Below are 19,822 nucleotides of genomic sequence, written 5' to 3' on the forward strand. Positions count from 1 at the left end.
ACCAGATCACCCCCCTCCCCCGCTTAATCCCACCTCCCACCCCAACCGATCACTTCCCTTGGGGTTTCCAATAAAATGCAAACTCCATACCATAACCCTGTGCAGTCTAGATGCTTTTCTCCACCTTCATCTCTCATTGCAACCCTGCCTTGCACGTTACACTCTAGACCTGCGCTGTCAGTGTGGTAGTGACTAGCACAGTGACTATTTAAATGTAAATCAGTTATAACAAAATACAATTAAACATTCAGTTCTACAGTCATGGTAGCCACATTTCGAATGCACAATAGTCACATGTGGTTAGTGGCTACCATATTGGACAACACAGGTAGAGAACTTCTCCATCATTGCAGAGAATGCCATTGGACAGCACTGCTCTAGACATCGGAACACATCTCAGTCTCTCCAGCATGCCATGCTCCCTTCTGTTGCCTCCAAGCCTTTCACAAGTTGGTGCTCCTGCCAGAAACAACCCTCCCCACACAAACACTGCCCTTGCTCTAGCCAACTCCTACTCATCTGTTGTCTCTCCATTTAAACATCAGTTCCTCTGGGTAGCCTTTGCTAGACCCTGGACTGGGTTGGGGGTCCCTGCTCTGTGCTCCCATGACACTTTGTACTTCTCCGATCATAATTCACTGTCCATTATTGTTAGCATGTATTTGTCTGGCTTCACCTTTAACGATCACAAATGCCTACTAAGCGCTCAACATGGGCCAGACACTATGGCTAGTGCTTTACGTGCAACTCTCAGAGCAACCTTATTTCCCAGACTGAAACTGAGGCTGGGTGAGGTTAAGCACTTTGTCCAAAACCACATAGCTTGGGGGTGACAAAGCAAGGACTGAAATCCAGGGCCACACCCTTATGCACCAAGCTCTACAAGGGGCAAGGTTTTGCCCTCCCCATATACCTTTTTTTTTTTCTGTATCTTTAGGACCCAGCAGCCAGCTTGTGCTCAAGAAAACTTCCCCCCCCCCCCGAAGGCTTTGAATGATTGGGTGGCTAATGATAACGCAGAGGTCCTTACTGAGTTGTTGGGGAAAAATTGAAGAGTAAGTGGACACCCTCATGTCCTTCAGGGGCATCACCACATCAGTTGACAATGACAAATGGGCAGAAAACCCTAATTGCAAATGCAGTTTATAAAAAGTTCTCAGATCATGGGGCGCCTGGGTGGCACAGCGGTTGGGCGTCTGCCTTCGGCTCAGGGCGTGATCCCGGCGTTATGGGATTGAGCCCCACATCAGGCTCCTCGGCTATGAGCCTGCTTCTTCCTCTCCCACTCCCCGTGCTTGTGTTCCCTCTCTCGGCCGTCTCCATCTCTGTCAAATAAATAAAATCTTTAAAAAAAAAAAAAGTTCTCAGATCACCAGCCATCAGGGAAAGACAAATAAAAACCACAATGAGATACCACTTCCCACCCACCGGGATGGCTCTAACCAAAAAAACAGATAATAACAAGTGTTGGTAAGCGTATGGAGAAACTGGAATGCTAACATGCTACTGATGGATCTTAAAATGGTGCAGCCACTTTGGAAAACAGTCTAGCTGTTCCTGAAAAAATTAAACACATAGGGCACCCAGCTGGCTCGGTTAGACAAGCATGCGACTCTTGATTTCCAGGTCCTGAGTTCAAGCTCCACGTTGAGCGCAGAGATTATGAATAAATAAATAAATAAACATGTAGTTACCATATGACCCAGCTATTCCACTCATTTCCAAAGGGATGTAAATGTATGTCCACACAAGCACTTGTACACAAATGTTTACAGCAGTGTTATTCATAATGGCCAAGTGGAAACAACCCAAACGTCCATCAACTGATGAATGGGTAAGCAACATGTGGTTTCTCCATACAATGGAATGTTATTCAGCCATAAAAAGGAATGAAGCTGTTTCACATGCTACAACATGGATACACCTCGAAAAAAATTAGGCTAAGTGAAAGATGCCAGTCACAAAGGATCTCATATTGCATGATTCCGTTTATGTGAAATGTCTAGAATAGAGAAATCTATGGAGACAGGACATAGATTAGTGGTTGCTGAGGGCAACAGGGTTTGGGGGGATTAGGGGAGCTTAAATGTACAGGGCTTCTTTTGGGGGAAATGAAAATGTCCTCAATTTGACTGTGATGACAGTGGCACCACCCTGTATACTAAATATACTAAATATACTAAAGACCATTTAATTGTACACTTTAAATCAGTGAGCTGTACGTGAATTCTATCTTTTTTTTTTAAAGATTTTATTTATTTATTTGACACAGAGAGAGAGACAGCCAGTGAGAGAGGAAGCACAAGCAGGGGGAGTGGGAGAGGAAGAAGCAGGCTCCCAGTGGAGGAGCCCGACATGGGGCTCGATCCCAGAACGCCAGGATCACGCCCCGAGCCAAAGGGAGACGCTTAATGACTGAGCCACCCAGGCGCCCCCGTGAATTTTATCTTAAAAAAAAAAAAGAAACCCTCTGAGCAGGAAAGAATGCCTGTGTTTTTAGCAGAAGATGAATCAGGCAGAGAAGCAATTCTTCCTCAATTCCAAGGTCATTGGACTTCTATTTCAAGAAACTTCCCCCAGTCCAGTATCCATGTAAGGAAAATCTTCTCTAAGCAGCCTTTACGCCTACGTATTTCATTTCAGCCTTAGCAACTTTTTATAAAGGCACGTTTCTTTTATTTGAATTTATTTTCATAATCGATTTTAACAAACGCAAGAGAAAGGTCACAAAAATGTATAACAGAGGTATCCTTTGGCGGAGGGAATTAAGTAAGGATCAATGATGGGGGACACCTGGTTGGCTCAGTCAGTAGAACATGTGACTCTTGAGCTCAAGATGCTGAGTTCAAGCCCCAGTTTGGGTGTAAAGCTTACTTAAAAAAAAAAAAAAAGATCAGAGATGGGAAGGCAACTTCCTTTTCACTGTGTATCCTTTATACCACTTGATTTTTTTTTTTTTTACCATCGGCTTTAAAAAAAACCCAAGTATGGCATCTCTTGTAGAGTTAAAAGAGAATTCAAGTCATATGTGCAAGATATGGCCAAACTCTGTGCATAATTAATGTAAATTCTAAAGAGAGGTGGGTAAGAGGGGTTCAGAGTCTGGAAGGTGGGAATTCTTCTGGCCTTAGAGGGAAGGAAGGGTAGGACTAGGGAGGAGAAAGGAGGACAAGCCAGGGCCCGTGCCTAAAGCGTTTGCTTCTCCTTGTGCCAACCCCAAAACTTGGTCCAGAGGCTGGTGGGCGATGTTTGCTGGCCAGATAGATGCAGCCTCCCTGAGCAGCTTTGTATCTGGGATTGACAGAAAAGACATAGAAATAAGCCCATTTAAGGAGGCTGGCCAGGCTTCCGGGAAAAAGGGAGACAGACTGGAGTTTAGCAAGCTCATAGTAGGAGAAAAAAACGCTAGGCTAGGTGACCCTGGTCCTCAGAGAGGCAGGGAACCTTACAGGGCCACCAAGGCCAAGGGCTGCTCCCAGAGGAGAAGGGGACTGAAGTCCTGCTGGTGTGAGAACAGCCCGCTGGCCTGGGAGAATTCTCCCTCTCGCGGAAAGTGAGCCGCCCCTTCCCACACCGCCTCTGAGCCCCAGAGGCCACAGGTTGGCCAGACCCCGATGTGGGACTTCCCCCCCAGGACCCAGAACAGCCACATCCAGGCCCCGGGGCCAAATCTGGGAGCCCAGTCCCAGGCCCAGTCACCTCTGGGGAATTTCCCCAACCTTGGGCTGGAGCTGGGCCGGTTCTCAACAGGCTCTGCTGTGGGCTAATGGATTTTTGATGTTACTAATGAAGAGATCACGAGAGGGCGATGTCATCTGGGAGACCAGAACTGAGAAAGGGGGGATGGGAGGGGAGCGGGAGGCTGAGTCTAGATAAAGATGGGGCAGAGAGAGGAAGCACGGGTCTTAGGACGGAGAAGAGAGACATAGCCTGAGGCCGGACAGGCTAAAATCAGCGACAGAGACGAGGCAAAAGAGCAGACGCAGGCAGGGTTGGTCTGGTCTGAGAAGCAAGAAGGCATCAGATACGCCGACCGAGGCCAAAGATGACCCAGGCTGCGTAGGAGGCCGGCTCTAAGAGGCCGCGGTCGGTCGCGGACGGACAGATGCGGATCAGAAGATCGCACCGCCCCTCCGCCACCCGGGACTCCTCCCCCCCGGGCCTCGGCCACGCCCCCGCGACAATTCCGGGTGCCCCCGGGGCCCAGGCGGGGCCCCGCCCCCTTCCCTAAGTGAGCACGCGCCCCGCCCCGGACACGCCCCCCGTGGCCCCGTCCCGCAGTCGGAGCTCGGTCTCCCCACTACAGCGTGGGGGCGCTGCGGAGCTTCCCTTTGGACGCGGGCGGCGGGCTCATCAAGCCCCACTTCCTTCCCCAAGTCACAGCGCAGGACAGTGAGGGTGTCAGGGCCTCTGGCCTCTGCGTCCGTGAGGGAGCGGATTCGTTCTAGAGGGATGCACCCGAGAGGTGGGAACACGAATAAGTAGCTTGGAGGGCGCTTGAGCCAGGAGCTTTATGGCATTTTCTTTCTTTCTTTTTTTCCCCCCCAGATTTTATTTTAAAGTGATTTTCCACACCCTACATGGGGCTGGAACTCACAAGCCCGCGATCAAGAGTCCCACACTCCGCAGGCTGAGCCAGCCAGGTGCCCCTGAGCATTTTCTTTCATAATTCTTATCTCCAGCCTGGAAGATAGATCTGTTGATAGTTCCATTTGAGAGAGCGGGAAACAGAGTCAGGAATGAAGTCACTCGCTTGCTCTAGATTATGGCACCATTCTCAAGTGACCGGTGGGAGTTGAACCCAGACCTGCTAATCTCCCTTTGTCTTCCCATCTCTTTTCTCTTTTCCTTTTCAAAAGTCAGCTTTATTGTGGTATAATTTACATGCATTAAAATTTTAATTTACTTCGTAATTAAAAAATATATACCCTTTTTAAACAGACAGTTTAAAGAATTTTGACAAAAGTGTGTGATCGTCTGACAACCACAGGTATCAAGGTATAGAGCATTTTCATCATTCGGAAGAGGGTTCTGGTGCCCCTTCCCCCACCGCCATGCTCTGATAAGCACTGCTTTGATTTTTCCTCCCTATAGCTTTGGCATTTCCAGAATGTGAGGTGAATGGAATCGCACTGTACATATCACTGTGTGCCTGGCTTCCTGTTCCTGCTTCAGTTCCCCTTGGCAGTGTCTGCCCCTTCCAGAACCCTAGACCTGGAGGCAAGTTTGCTGCTTCCTGGGGCTAATGCAGGCCTAGAAAGGCAGGGCCAGCTTTCGAAGGTGTCTTAGTCCCTTCGGGGTAATATAACACAATACTACAGACTGGCTGGCTTATAAACAGCAGGAAATTTTTTATCCTAGTTCTGGGACCTGGGGAGTCCAGGTCAAGGCCCCAGCATGGTTGCCTACTGCTTAGGGCCCTTGTCCCGGTTCATAGCCAGTGCCTTCTCCTCTGTGTCCTCACCTGATGAAGAGGCAAGAGAATCTCTCTGGGTCTCTTTTATAAGGACACCAATGTCATTCATGAGGTCTCCACTCTCATGATCTAAGCACCTGCCAAAGGCCCCACCTCCTAAGACCATCACATTGGGCATTAGGAATCTGGGGGGCAGGGAACACAAACGTTCTGACCATAGCAAAGGGAATAACAGGTTGACTAAAGAACCAAGGGCAGGAGTTCAGAACAAGAGCTTAGGATCTGAGTGTTAGACCCTCCCTCAGAGCCTTAGGGTCCCAGGGGCTGCCTCATTGCTACAAAAGCCTATCTCTTGCTCTCTCTCTGTTGTTTTTTTTTTTTTTTTAGAGTGGGGGGAAGGGCAGAAAGAGAATCCCAAGCAGATTCCATGCCCAGCGTGGAGCCCAACATGGGGCTCGATCTCACAACCCCAAGATCATGACCTGAGCCGAAATCAAGTCAGAGGCTTAACCTCGTGAGCCACCCAGGAGCCCCTTTAAAAGCCTATCTCAGAGGAGAAAAGTTGTCCAGACCTGGGTGTCCAGGCCGCACATTGCCAGAAAGCAGCACTTGGGGTCCAGAGAGTTAGCAAATGGTAAACATGCTTCAGAGTTTCCTTTGATTCTTCCTGTTGTCTCCTTTTATCCCTTTTGTTTTGATAGGTTTCTGCCTTTCACGGTAGAAGGTTTCCTCAAATGTCTGGTACCACAAAGCCAGATGCATGGCTGGGGATTCACTCAGCTTCCCTCAAGGGTGAGGCTGTGGTTCCCAAAGTGTCCTATGCCGGGGTGCCTGGATGGCTCAGCCTTTAAGCGTCTGCCTTTGGCTCAGGTCATGATCCCAGGGTCCTGGGATCAAGCCCCTCGTCGGGATCCCTGCTGGGCATGAAGCCTGCTTCTCCCTCTCCCACTCCCCTTGCTTGTGTTCCCTCCCTTGCTGCCTCTCTCTGTCAAATAAATGAAATCATCTTTAAAAATCTACCAGAGTGTGCTATGCAGATGTCCACTTTGTTCCTCCCAGTGGGCAGGCTCTCAGCAGTGCTTGGGTCCCCAGGGCACCAAGGTCTCAGCTTCTCTGCTGAGTTATGAGTCGCCATCAGCTGTTCACTGTGCAAACACTGCGGGCCCATGTCTCTGCTTGGTCTCCTCTTCCATCCTCTTTGCCCTTGTGGCGTCACACCTTTTGAATTCCTTTGTGGTCCTTTTAGAGGAGTTAGGGGAGGAAAGCATTTTTAAACTGGAAGCCAACTCTGTGACATTTTATTTCTTTTTTTAAGATGGTGTGGAATCTTCCTCCCCCACCCCCAAAGAGTGAAGAAGTTGAGCCAATGTGCAGACCACCCTTTGGAGCTGTTTCATTATATAGGGAAGCAGGGAGGTCAGACACTAACAAGAAAGAGATGTGGGGGTCAAGGTGGGGGCGGATTTTGTGTAAAGAAAAGAAAAGAGAGTCTATCACCCCTTAGAGAAATGGGATAGAATTGTAGGGCAGTGTTTTGTATTTTTGAGTGTGTGATTATGAATTTAAAAGGAAGTTGAGTCCAGGCAGGGAGAAGGCTGGCATGGCACTCATCCACACTTGGGTCTTTGCTAGGTGACTAGGAAAGAGGAGGAAGTGTATTTCCTTTTTGTTTAGATTTTATTTCTTTATCAGACATTGACAGAGAGAGAGAGCAAGCAGGGAGAGCAGGAGAGGGAGAAGCAGGCTCCCCGCTGAGCAGGGAGCCCGATGGGGGACTCGATCCCACCATCCCTGGATCATGACCTGAGGCAAAGGCAGACACTTAACCAACTGAGCCACCTAGGCAGCCCCCCCCATTACTGGTTTTATGGATGTATTTCCTCTTTTTTTTTTGATCTTAGCTATTTTTTAAAAAAGATTTTATTTATTTGAGAGAGAGAGAGCAAGAGAGCCCAAGCAGGGGGGAGGGGCAGGGGGAGAAACAGGCTCTCCACCGAGCAGGGAGCCCTATGCAAGGCTCCATCCCAGGACCCTGGGATCATGACCTGAGCCGAAATCAAGAGTCAGACGCTTAACCGACTTAGCCACCCAGATGCCCCAACTGTCCTCACTCTGCTGTTTATTCAACAGAATATTTGAATATTGTTCTTTAGTCAATGACTATATATTCAACCTAGTATTTCTGGTTGGTTCTTTTTGATGTCTTTGTGTTCTTGTGTTACAGCTCCAATATCTTCCTTGTATCTTTTCACATGCTTATTGGTCTAAAATTCTTACTCTGAAGAGAATACAGTTTATAGTTTTTCCTCTTCCAAGCAGTGATGCCCTTCCCCGTGGGACCTGATGCTAACTCCCGTCAGATAGCATCAGACTTAAGTTCAATTGTAGGACAGCAGGCTGGTGTTTCTTTTCTTTTCTTTTCTTTTTTTTTTTTAAAGATTTTATTTATTTATTTGACAGAGAGAGAGACAGCCAGCGAGAGAGGGAACACAAGCAGGGGGAGTGGGAGAGGAAGAAGCAGGCTCCCAGCGGAGCCTGATGCTGGGCTCGATCCCAGGACTCCGGGATCACGCCCTGAGCTGAAGGCAGACGCTTAACAACTAAGCCACCCAGGCGCCTCTAGGCTGGTGTTTCTGAATTGGTGGGCACGGGAAGAAAAACTGGGATATTTGGTGACCAGAAGTATCAGAAGGGAAGGATTGAGAGTAGAGGAGATGCCCCCCTTCTATATTAGCTCCTGGGAATATCCTATATGCGGAGTAGAGAATATCCAGAAATAGGCACCAGAAAAATACAGCCAGCCACTTCTCGCCCCACAAAACAACTTTCAGGACACGTTTTCACGCTTTGCTCTCTGGGGAGAAGCAGCATTAGGACTCACCCCGAAAATATCATTCCCTGGATGTTTGGAGTGGGTGATGAGGAGGCAACCAGCGGAAGTCAGTTGGTCCGCACCTGTTTTTCTCGGTGTCTCCCAAACACTCCAGCCCTGATTTGACTCCGGGCACACCTGGAGCAGAGATCTGAGTTACTGCGGAGGTCGAGGCAGGGACTGTGGGTCCCCAGGCGATGGTGGGAGAGAAGCAAGAGCAGAACTCCACTCCTTCGTTTTGTTCCCAGTTGCAAACAGCTCATCCCTCCCCAGGACCCCAAGGAATTTTCCACACCTTTCCCTGTCTTGGGGAGGAGGGGGCAGCTGTGTTTGACCCCGATCCAGCAGTATTCGGCATCCCAAATTACAAGCGTCTGTTGACTTGCCTGCTGCCCTCAGTGACTGACTGAGGGTATTTGGGTAGCCCTAGCACTTTGCACATGGTAAGAAAGACCAATCTTATTTCCTTTTTTTTTTTAAAGATTTTATTTATTTATTTGAAAGAGAGAGAGGGGGAGAGGGAGAAGCAGACTCCCCACCGAGCAAGGAGCCTGATGTGGGACTCGATCCCATGACCCTGAGATCATGACCTGAGCTAAAGGCAGACGCTTCTCTGACTGAGCCACTCAGTTGCCCCTATTTCTATGAATATGAGGCTTTAGAGTAAGTCTGAGAACAGCAGTCTTGTTTCCTTAGATGTTTCGGGGCCCAGATTCACACAAAGCTGTTTGGCCCCAAACAGCCCTTCCATTCAGGCCATGCTCGCCCGAAACAGTGGACGGAGCTAGGAGTCTCGCTATACTGCACTGGCCTGAAATACAAGTGGGGAGGACAGAGGTGAAGGCAAAGCGAGTGAATCATTTTAGGCAGCTGCAGTCAGTCTGTAGGGCAGCAGCTACTTAGAGGAAATCATCAGCACATTACCGGAAGCCAGAGCATCCTCAATTTGTGTTCTTGGAGAAAAGAATAGACAGCTGACGTGTTGGCAGCTCCAGGAAGGCCGAAGCCCAGACACACCACTGAGCACACCCTGCAGAATCTTCCAGCCCCCACTTGTGCCCCTTCAACCTCTGTCTCCTTATCTCTGGAGGTCTCTGTTTTTCCAAGATCCTCTCATCATGCCCTTGGATGGCTCCACGCCTCCTCCCTTCTCAATGTCGTGGCTGGGGTGGGGACTGGAACCATATTGTTCCAGTAAACCTTGCCAAGCAGCTTCCAGGAAAAGCTCAAGGGAGGAGGGAGGGCAGTAGGCTTACCTGAAAGGCCATGAGGGCTTCTGAATTAAAGCTTTGGCTGCTAAAGAGAGCAGGCGACCTCAGCTTCTAAAGGAAATTGCGTTCAGATCTGATGCTGGGAAAAACCACGTTCACAGGCGTGGGAGGGGCTGAGGGGCTGCGTCACCGGAAGTCCAGGGGAAGCAGAAGGTGTTGGAGCCTGCCAGCTGATCTGCAAAGTGAGAGGTGGTGACCTTGGTCTGCTGTCTGCTGGGCATGGTGGGAAGATGGCGTTCTCCCGTGGAAGTAAGGCCTTCCTTGGGTAAGCCTGAAAGGTCCTTCTCTTCCCCAGGGATTTGCACATTCCTTTTGCTGAATGCTACCATCAGTGACTTCCACTCTGATTCAGGGTGAAAAGAGCAGGAAGGCCTGGACCACATATTGAAGGAATCTAAAGGGTGGGCCTCTGTTCCCAGCAGAGCCACGTGGTCCCAGAGCTTCCCCCCACCCTCTTCCAGCAGGAAGTTCCCATCCATTCCTACAGCAGGCGGATGGATGCCTGGTTCTGCTCAGCCTGCCTTTCTTCAGGCTCCTTTGAATGCCAGCTGTCGACATGGAGTCTAGACCCTTGCTTCAGTGCCAGGAGCGGGAGGGAAGGGTGCAGCTCTGGGACCGGTAAATAAGACTTAATTATACAGATATCCGTTGGTGTGGGTGGTAAACCATGTGCAAAGGTGGGATTGTGTCTTTAGGATCCTGGCAAACTGCCTGAAATGCCTCATAATTATGGGGAAATTCCTGAAATCCTAAAATGCAACCACTAAACAAAATTGTAATATCTGAAGCAAAGAGTAAATAATCTTTTTTTCAAATATTTTATTTATTTGAGAGAGAGAGAGAGAATGAGTGGTGGGGAGGGGCAGAGGGAAAGAGAGAGAGAAGTGGGCTCCCCGCTGAGCAGGGAGCCCGACGTGGGGCTCGATCCCAGGACCCTGGGATCATGACCTGAGCCAGAAACAGATGCTTAACCGACCGAGCCACCCAGGCATCCCATAAATGTGAACTTTTAATTATTTCTTTATTTGAATAGATAACATCTGCCCATGGTGAAAATATAAACAGTTCAAAAGATATTACATATTGAAAAGGATGTATCCCTTCCCAATTCCCTTCTTGGAACTGACCATCATCAGCAATTCCTTATGTATCCTTCTAGAATTATATTATGTGTGTACAAAATCATTAAAGTATAAATATCCCCTTATTCAGATAAGTGGGAACACATTTACTCACTTCTATTCACTTTTAGTTTGTTTTTAGTCTATTGCTATTATTAACAATACAACAGGGGGGGCGCCTGGGTGGCACAGCGGTTAAGCGTCTGCCTTCGGCTCAGGGCGTGATCCCGGCATTGCGGGATCGAGCCCCACATCAGTCTTCCACTATGAGCCTGCTTCTTCCTCTCCCACTCCCCCTGCTTGTGTTCCCTCTCTCGCTGGCTGTCTCTATCTCTGTCAAATAAATAAATAAAATCTTAAAAAAAAAACCAATACAGCAGGGACCATCTGTGTTCATGCTCCTTTGTCTACATTTGTGAGAATTATCAGTTCGATTCCCAGAACTGGAATTGCATTTAGAGTGTATGTGCTTTTAAAATGTTCATATCTAGGGGCGCCTGGGTGGCTCAGTCAGTGGAGCATGCGACTCTTGATCTCAGGGTTCTGAGTTCAAACCCCATGTTGTGTGTAGAGATTTCTTTAACAAAATAAAAGACGGGGGGATGGGAAAGGTGGCTGAAGGGTTTTAAGGCAGGCATCTTTTGTGATGAGCACTGGGTGTTGTATGTAAGTGATGAATCAGTGAATTCTACTCCAGAAACCAATATTGGGCTGTCTGTTAACTGAGTAAAATTTAAATTAAAAAAAAAAAAAAGCTTAGGGGCGCCTGGGTGGCACAGCGGTTAAGCATCTGCCTTTGGCTCAGGGCGTGATCCCGGCGTTATGGAATCGAGCCCCACATCAGGCTCTTCCACTATGAGCCTGCTTCTTCCTCTCCCATTCCCCCTGCTTGTGTTCCCTCTCTCGCTGGCTGTCTCTATCTCTGTCAAATAAATAAATAAAATCTTAAAAAAAAAAAAGCTTAAAAAATTCAAAACTTCTGTTTTTACAAGACACCATAATCAAAGGGTGAAATAATAGTCTGAAAGACCCTGTTTACCATAATTATAATAGTTAAATTATTACTTTTTAGAATATATAAAGAGGTCCCAGAAATTAACAGTGAGAATGGGCAAAAATGTGTACAGGTAATTCACAGTAAAAATTAATGTCAAGGGGGCGCCTGGGTGGCTCAGTCATTAAGCGTCTGCCTTCAGCTCAGGGCGTGATCCCAGAGTTCTGGGATCGAGCCCCGCGTCGGGCTCTTCTGCTGGGAGCCTGCTTCTTCCTCTCCCACTCCCCCTGCTTGTGTTCCCTCTCTCACTGGCTGTCTCTCTCTCTGTCAAATAAATAAATAAAAATCTTAAAAAAAATTCATGTCAAGAAACCATATAAAAGGTGTCTACAGGGGCGCCTGGGTGGCTCAGTCGATTAAGTGTCTCCCTTTGGCTCAGGTCATGATGCCAGAGTTCTGGGATCGAGTCTTGCATCAGGCTCCCCGCTCAGTGAGGAAGGAGCCTGCTTCTCCCTCTCCCTCTGTCTCTCCCCCTGCTTGTGCTGTCAAATAAATAAATAAAATCTTTAAAAAAAAATATGTGAATGTGGTCTCTCTCCCTCTTGCAATGTCGTATTGTACTGTACCCACCCTTCTTCTAAGGATGTGTGATGGTAAAACGCCTGTGTGATGAGATGAAGTGAGGTCAACGACGTAGGTGTTGTGATGGAGAATTAGGCTACCATTTATCTCCTGTCTTCGCATCAGAAAGAGGTGTCTTCTTCCAGACTGATGTTGACCAGAGGTAACTGACACGAAGAGAGAGCAAAACTTCAGATGGGGGGAGGCTACTGTAATCTCACGAATTTAATCAAGGACATGCAAATTAAAACAATAGAGCATCCTTTTTGCCCTTTAAATAATCCAAACTTGGAATGATTCATAATGTATATTAATGAGGGAATGGAGGACGAGGCACTCCTATGTAGTATTGGTGGAAATTTATATTGGTATGGGTTTTTATTGTGGTGAAAAACAATGTGAAATTTACTATTTTAACCCTTTTTAAGTGTACAAGGTCAATGGCATCACGTACATTCACATTGTGGTGCAACCATCACTACTACCATCCGCAGAACTTTTTCATCTCCCCAAACTGAAACTTCACACCCAGTAAAAACGAATTCTTCTTTCCTTTCCCCCAAGCCCCTGGCAACCACCATTCTACTCTGTCTATGAACTTAATGACTCTAAGTACTTCATACATGTGGGGAATCATACAGGAGTTGCCCTTTTGTGAACAAATTATTTCGGTTAGCATAATGTCTCCGTTTTATCCACACTGTAACATGTGTCAGAATTTCCTCCCCTTTGGGGTGCCTGGGTGGCTCAGTTGTTAAGTGTCTGCCTTTGGCTCAGGTCATGATGCCAGGATCCTGGAATCAAGTCCCGCATCGGGCTCCCTGCTCAGCAGGGAGTCTGCTTCTCTCTCTCCCTCTGCTGCTTTCTCGCTTTCTCTCTCTCAAATAAATAAATAAAATCTTTTTAAAAAGTAATACTGGAACCAAGTACCATCAGCAATGCTAGTTAGGGAGGCAGGGGAGAGTCATGGCTTGAACAATGTTTCTCAAAGTGTGAGGATGTTAACTGATCAAAAACAAAAGTGAAATTGGAAAACACTGGCTTAAACATTAAACCAGTTCAGAGCAAAACTTCTTGGAGCCTTTAACACGCTAGTGCACATTCTAAGTCTCCAGGAGGGAGACAACCACTTCCTGAGCTCTTGTGACCAGTCCTTTTCACTGTGGTTTTGTTATGGAGGACAAAGTTTGGGAAACACTGAAACCAGAATTTTCTGAAGGTAAAAATATTCCTTACAAGGAGTCCCGGTAGCTGTCAGGTGGTCAGAGGAGTAGATGCTAGAATAAATTCTAGGGGTTGGGAGAGACCTACTGGCTGGAGAGTGAACTTTACCACTCAACTTCTGAGAGTTCCCCCATCCCCCAAAACAGGAGGATAAGGATAGTGATGGGATCAAGAAAGTATGAAGAAGGGGTGCCTGGGTTAAGCGTCTGCCTTCAGCTCAGGTCGTGATCTTGGGGTCCTAGGATCGAGTCCTGTGTCGGGCTCTCTGCTCAGTGGGGAGTCGGCCTCTCCCTCTCTCTCTGGTCCTCCTCAGCTTGTGCTCTGTCTCAAATAAAATCTTTTTTTTTTTTTTTAATTTATTCGACAGAGATAGAGACAGCCAGCGAGAGAGGGAACACAAGCAGGGGGAGTGGGAGAGGAAGAAGCAGGCTCATAGTGGAAGAGCCTGATGTGGGGCTCGATCCCACAATGCCGGGATCACGCCCTGAGCCGAAGGCAGACACTTAACCACTGTGCCACCCAGGCGCCCCTCAAATAAAATCTTTAAAAAAAAAGTATGAAGAAAGAACACTTATTTTTGTTAATATTGTTGCTTGTTGCACTAAGCTTGTTGCACTAAGTTCAAGATCCATCCCCCTAAACCCCCATTTGTCTAAAGCTTCCATTTGGAGTTGGCTGGGCCTGATTAAAGGGGAATCATGGCTTGTCCCTACAGACTGAGGAATGAGCACAGAACTAAAATGAAACGTGTTGAGGTTCAGAAGTCTCATGAGATGTGGTTTCTAGAGATCCTGGGGGATCCACAGAATGAAAGAAATTTGCAGAGTTTGACTTCAGAATTATATTGCTTTTTCAACAGGGGCTGCGTGTAAACAATGCTGTTGTGTGTAAATGACTTCAGTCTTCCCGAAAGCTGATGGGTGGCAGATTTGAAAACAGCTAGAAAGGAATTAAAATACATCCCCCTTTACACCTCTGAAGCAGCCAATGTCAAACAGGGGTCCACCTTTCCGCATGCATATGCACCCATACACATTATTCTCTAGAGCATTTTTCCCTTGTTACTCCCTGTCAATTCCTACCTCCTGCATTCTTCACTGCATTTAATGTAACCGCTCTCCTTTCACGGGCAATTAGGTCATTTCCAATTTTGTTATTGCAATACATAGCACTAGGCAAATTTTTGCATTGTTTTAAGCACTTCGACATGTAATGCTCCTAACTATTCTGAGGTAGGTGTAATTAACACTATGTTTATAGATGAGGAATCTGATGTACTGACAGGATAAATTAGCCGCCCAAGGTTACAAGCCAGTAGGTGATGGAGTGAACCGAGCTCAAGTAGTCTTGTCTCCAGAGCCACGGTCTGAATCAGTTCACTGCAACGTTTTTACACAGAGGGCATATAATTTTTAAAATTATATAAAATCCACTGGTTTTTTTTTTTTTTTCCATTTCACCAAGAACTGGCAAAAACTATCTTGGAGTGGAATCAGGATAGACTAGCACCTGGGACCTACTGCCTTCAGTATACCAAGCAAGTATTTAGCACTGTTTTTTTTTTTTTTTGTCGTTTTTTGTTTTGTTTTTTAAGATTTTAAGTAATTTCTACACCCGACATGAGGCTCGAAGTCACAACTCTCAAGATCAAGAGTCACAAAGCTCTCCTGATTGAACCAGCCAGGAGCCCCTCTTTTAGCACATCTTTGCACACAGGTATGAGCACTCTTTCAGGAAGAATGTATTAACAGAAACCCTTCTTTTATTGGATTCCTAAGTAGAAGGGAAACATTTCCTTAAAGGGCAGGTGGGGTACTTGCACCACAGGCTGTCAGCAGAAAATAGGTCTCTTCCTTCCCATGGGCTCTTTCGCATCTGCACTAACATTGCAATTGAGAACTGTTATCTGTTCGATGACGGACTAACTCTGGGTGGACAAAGAACAGCTTGAACAGGTGATAAAAATGAGTTATCCTGGACTCAGGTATCACCTCTCCCATCCCTTTCTAGAACATCCCAAAAGCAAAACTCCACTCCCAGTCACATTTCCCCCAGCATTGCTGGTACCTTACCAGTAGTGAAGAGAAGTGAACAGGAACCACAAACTACAATTGGCCTCAATTTCCTTCAGTGTGGAGCAAGGTTGCAGGCCACGAGTGATCACTTCCCAAACTCAACTTACAGCACAGGTTGTCGAAGACCAACACACAGAGAGCGTGCCCCTTGGTCAAATTCCCAGTCGTGGGCAGAGAGGATTTGCTAAACCCATGAATATGTAGGGGACCCTCATAGAAGAGATCCCGAGAGAATTAAACAGTATAAGCTGAAATCTTTGAGATTCACAAGACTACGAAGAGCTGCAAGCCTGTTGAGACAGTGCAATTTGGGAGCAATAATACAACTGTGCAAGTCCTATTGCCCAAACTACCACTAGCTTTTTATTCAGTGAAATACTTTTATTCTCAAGGTTTTAAAATCAAGGGTTTTATTAAGTGTAAAGCAAAGTGTGGGAAAGAACAAGACTCATCTTTGAAACCCAGCTTCACTAGCAAAAGGCCTGTTCTTTGAATATTCAGCGAAAAGCCTCCTTAAGAGCACTCGTTTGAGGACATGCCGAAGAGGAAAATACCTAATAAAACACTGTGGATTTTATGAGGTATCTAACTCATAGCTGACAGGACACTTGGATTTGAGTTCCCGACTTGCTCGAACTAGAAATAGATGTTGAGCAAGTCAACTGTAAAACGTTGGGACTGGAAAGCAAGTCACTTCTCAATAGTGAAATCCTTCCCATCTAAGTGAATGGTGTGCCTTTAAATCTAAAAAAAGGATTTTTCATCACCACCTCCGAACACTTAATATAGCTTTTTTGCCCTTTCTGGCCCAAGCATTTTATTACCACTCTAAGGAGTTGAAATTCACTAAAAACAGCCCATTAAATAGTAATTCCAGTGTCTAACTTAAAAAGAAACCCTTAGTTCAGTACTCCAACTTAGTATTTTATAGTCAAATTGAAGTAATTTCTAGGGCAGAAACTACAAAACTACGGCTAAGACAGAGTTCCCAAAATTACGCAAGCCAGTGTCAGGTATACCTGGACTTTCAGACCTACTTCTAGACGTGACGTACAGCTGCTTCTGTACGACACACCTCTGGTTGATTTAAGATGTTCTTACTCCCATGGGTGCCTGGGTGGCTCAGTTGGTTGAGCATCTACCTTTGGCTTGGGTCATGATCCCAGGTAAGGATTCCCACCTCTGCCTCTCCCTGCTATGCTGTCAAATAAATCTTTAAAAAAAAGGTCTACCCCTAACAGCACACTCGAAATCACGTTTCCACACCAGAAGTTACTTTCCTACTAGTGTCACCTTGGGAGAAAGCAAGAGGGCTTCCAACTTCTCCCCCATACACTGCACTCCCTACAACTTCCCATTCTGTCCCAAGTTGAAAACCGCATTCTCTATTTACTGAAGTTACATTACAGGAATCATGAAGGGAGAAGAGCTAGAGAACTTAGGGTATCTTTAACAATAAAGGGTACCCTCCCATCCGAAGAGATTCTTATTCCAACGTTTTAATATTTGAAATATACACCTTGTGTTTATTATAGTTGTTTAAAAACTGCTTGCGTCTGGCTCACAAGTCTCAGAGATCTCATTTGCTGCAGTTTTTTCTTACAAAAATGTACATCTATCCTTACCGTTAAGCACCAATGGCGGGGGGGGCAGACTGTTGGTAGAACATACTACTTGATCTTAACAGCCTTGAGTTCAAGCCCCGTGTTGGGCAGAACTTACTTTTTGGAACCACTTTCACTTGCTGCTTAAGACCAAAGTCAGCAAGTTGCCTTGAATCAGGACTCAAAATCTTTTGAGTTTTCAAGCCTGTTGATTAGGACTCCACTTGATTCTTGGTTTGGAGCTCATGTACTGGAGAGAAGATTAGGGCTTCACAACCTACGGTCAGTACTTGAGTGTAATGCTGGACAGCAAGAAGAGCAGTCAACCAATCACAATACTTGACAGCACAACCCAGAAGCCTCAACCTAAATTTCATTTATATGACTGATTAGCTTATAGTTTACCACTATTTGAGGGAAAGGAAGGCAAGTTTGCTTTCCCTCAGTAAGCCTCCATATTTTTAATTGTGCAATACATCTGAAATGATTTCCCATTACACCAGAATCATTAACTTATAAATAACCTTGAATGAAGGTCAAATTTCCCACACCTTTTTCTTAACCAAAATGACAATGCTGATGAAATTGACAAACTGAATGCTAAGTCCCTTCCTTGAGTATGGTTTTAACCAGATTAAGAGTCCCCACACCACTACATAATTTCACGACAGACACCAAATATGCTACCATGCAACAAAACTTTTATTAACATTTTGAACAGCTATTGAGAAAACCAGTGATTCAGCTATTACTGAATCTGGTAATTTTGAAACTTAAATTGGGGCAAAAGGCTATAGTGCAGAGCAATGCCATCATTGGGCACTATGAATTCAAGACGAAGAATTAACAGCCACCCCTCAGACGGAGAACCAGGTGGAGAGTCGACTCTTTCTGGATGTTGTAATCAGAAAGAGTGCGGCCATCTTCCAGCTGCTTGCCTGCAAAGATGAGCCTCTGCTGGTCAGGGGGGATGCCCTCTTTATCTTGGATCTTGGCCTTCACATTCTCGATGGTGTCACTGGGCTCCACCTCCAGGGTGATGGTCTTGCCGGTCAGGGTCTTCACGAAGATCTGCATGCCACCTCTCAGGCGCAGGACCAGGTGCAGGGTCGACTCTTTCTGGATGTTGTAATCAGAAAGAGTGCGGCCATCTTCCAGCTGCTTGCCTGCAAAGATGAGCCTCTGCTGGTCAGGGGGGATGCCCTCTTTATCTTGGATCTTGGCCTTCACATTCTCGATGGTGTCACTGGGCTCCACCTCCAGGGTGATGGTCTTGCCAGTCAGGGTCTTCACGAAGATCTGCATGCCACCTCTCAGGCGCAGGACCAGGTGCAGGGTCGACTCTTTCTGGATGTTGTAATCAGAAAGAGTGCGGCCATCTTCCAGCTGCTTGCCTGCAAAGATGAGCCTCTGCTGGTCAGGGGGGATGCCCTCTTTATCTTGGATCTTGGCCTTCACATTCTCGATGGTGTCACTGGGCTCCACCTCCAGGGTGATGGTCTTGCCAGTCAGGGTCTTCACGAAGATCTGCATTTTGACCTGGATTTTAGAAAGAAAATGTTAGTATACCATCTCAAGATCTTTATATTGCCGAGGGCGCCTGGGTGGCTCATTGGGTTAAGTGCCTCACTAGATTTCAGCTCAGGTCATGATCTCAGGGTCATGGGATGGAGCCCCGAGTCAGGCTCTGCACTGAGCATGGAAGGAATCTTCAAAAAAATACATATTTGTATTACCTACGCTTATAATCATTTCTCCAAAACAATTAACTTCAGCTTCCAAAGTGCTTTAACCCCATTAAGGTCCCTCACAAGCCCACCCCCGCGCCAATAACCTTAAATTAGCTGAGTACAAAATGTAGTCAAGACTTCAACTTATACGGGATAGAAGTACCAAAAAAAAAAAAAAAAGCCGCGAAGGTTAATAACCAGAGCCCTAATTATTCTAGACTTTTCGCTAAATCGTCTCCTCCCGCATCGCCGGGATTTTCCCAAAACCTGAGAATACGTTAAGATTTAAAAAAAAAAAAAAAAGCCCATGAAACTCGGTAAGTAAAAACTGCCGTTTCAACAAAGGTGAGGTGGGACCCTTTCACCGCGTCGGGATTCATAATCCAGACCGTTTTCGGAATCGCACTAGACTACCTCTTTTCCGCCTTCCCCCTCTGAAGCAGACGCGATGGAACCTCCATTGGTTAGGTGTCGGTTAGTCTGTGGCGGCGCGCCCGCCAACCGCCCCCGCTCCCTACACGTAAACAAGGCCCACTCTTCCGGAAAGGCCCGTCGCCGCAGCGCCGCGTCACCTCGCCCGCCCCTCCCCCAACCCTTCTGCCTGAGGCGCCCCCCCCCCGACCCGCAAATCCGCCAGCCAGGTCTCACTTAGAGCCCCTCTCCACTTCTGCTAGGTCGCGAAAGCTGCCGGCCAGTACCTGTTAGCGAACGCAAAGACACCGAATACAATCACGTCGAGTCACCTACACGCTGAGACACCGACACCCGACAATGCCAGCCGCTCCTGAACGCTCCCGGCTCGGCGGGGCTGAAATTTATGCAGCGTCTGTTGCGTGACTCATCACTGCCGACGTAGCCGCCGTGTCCGTACGCTGCGGAAAGTAGTTCGCGCGG

The 19,822-nt window shown here is 46.9% G+C and overlaps 1 protein-coding gene and 1 long non-coding RNA gene across 4 annotated transcripts; both read right to left on the reverse strand.

The window, feature by feature from the left end:
• Positions 1-52: 52 nt before the first annotated feature.
• On the reverse strand, positions 53-9,658 carry LOC105238393. Of its 3 annotated transcripts, none has more exons than XR_004621786.1 (3): positions 9,545-9,658; positions 8,298-8,426; positions 53-1,325 (listed from the first exon to the last, which is right to left on the reverse strand). It is a non-coding gene; the product is annotated as an uncharacterized LOC105238393 (long non-coding RNA). The 3 variants fall into 3 exon arrangements; XR_857111.2 differs by having other exon boundaries at positions 1,288-1,343; XR_004621785.1 differs by lacking the exon at positions 53-1,325 and adding an exon at positions 4,270-6,655.
• An 8,219-nt stretch (positions 9,659-17,877) lies between these two features.
• Positions 17,878-19,781, reverse strand: UBB (ubiquitin B). The gene is made up of 2 exons (XM_002920866.4): positions 19,627-19,781; positions 17,878-18,737 (listed from the first exon to the last, which is right to left on the reverse strand). Exon 2 carries the CDS (start codon positions 18,729-18,731, stop codon positions 18,042-18,044), a length of 690 nt encoding a protein of 229 aa, XP_002920912.2. The 5' UTR covers positions 18,732-18,737; positions 19,627-19,781; the 3' UTR covers positions 17,878-18,041.
• Between the last annotated feature and the right edge of the window lie 41 nt (positions 19,782-19,822).

Source organism: Ailuropoda melanoleuca, chromosome 17, assembly GCF_002007445.2.
Source record: "Ailuropoda melanoleuca isolate Jingjing chromosome 17, ASM200744v2, whole genome shotgun sequence".
In the NCBI taxonomy this organism is placed as follows: domain Eukaryota; kingdom Metazoa; phylum Chordata; class Mammalia; order Carnivora; family Ursidae; genus Ailuropoda; species Ailuropoda melanoleuca.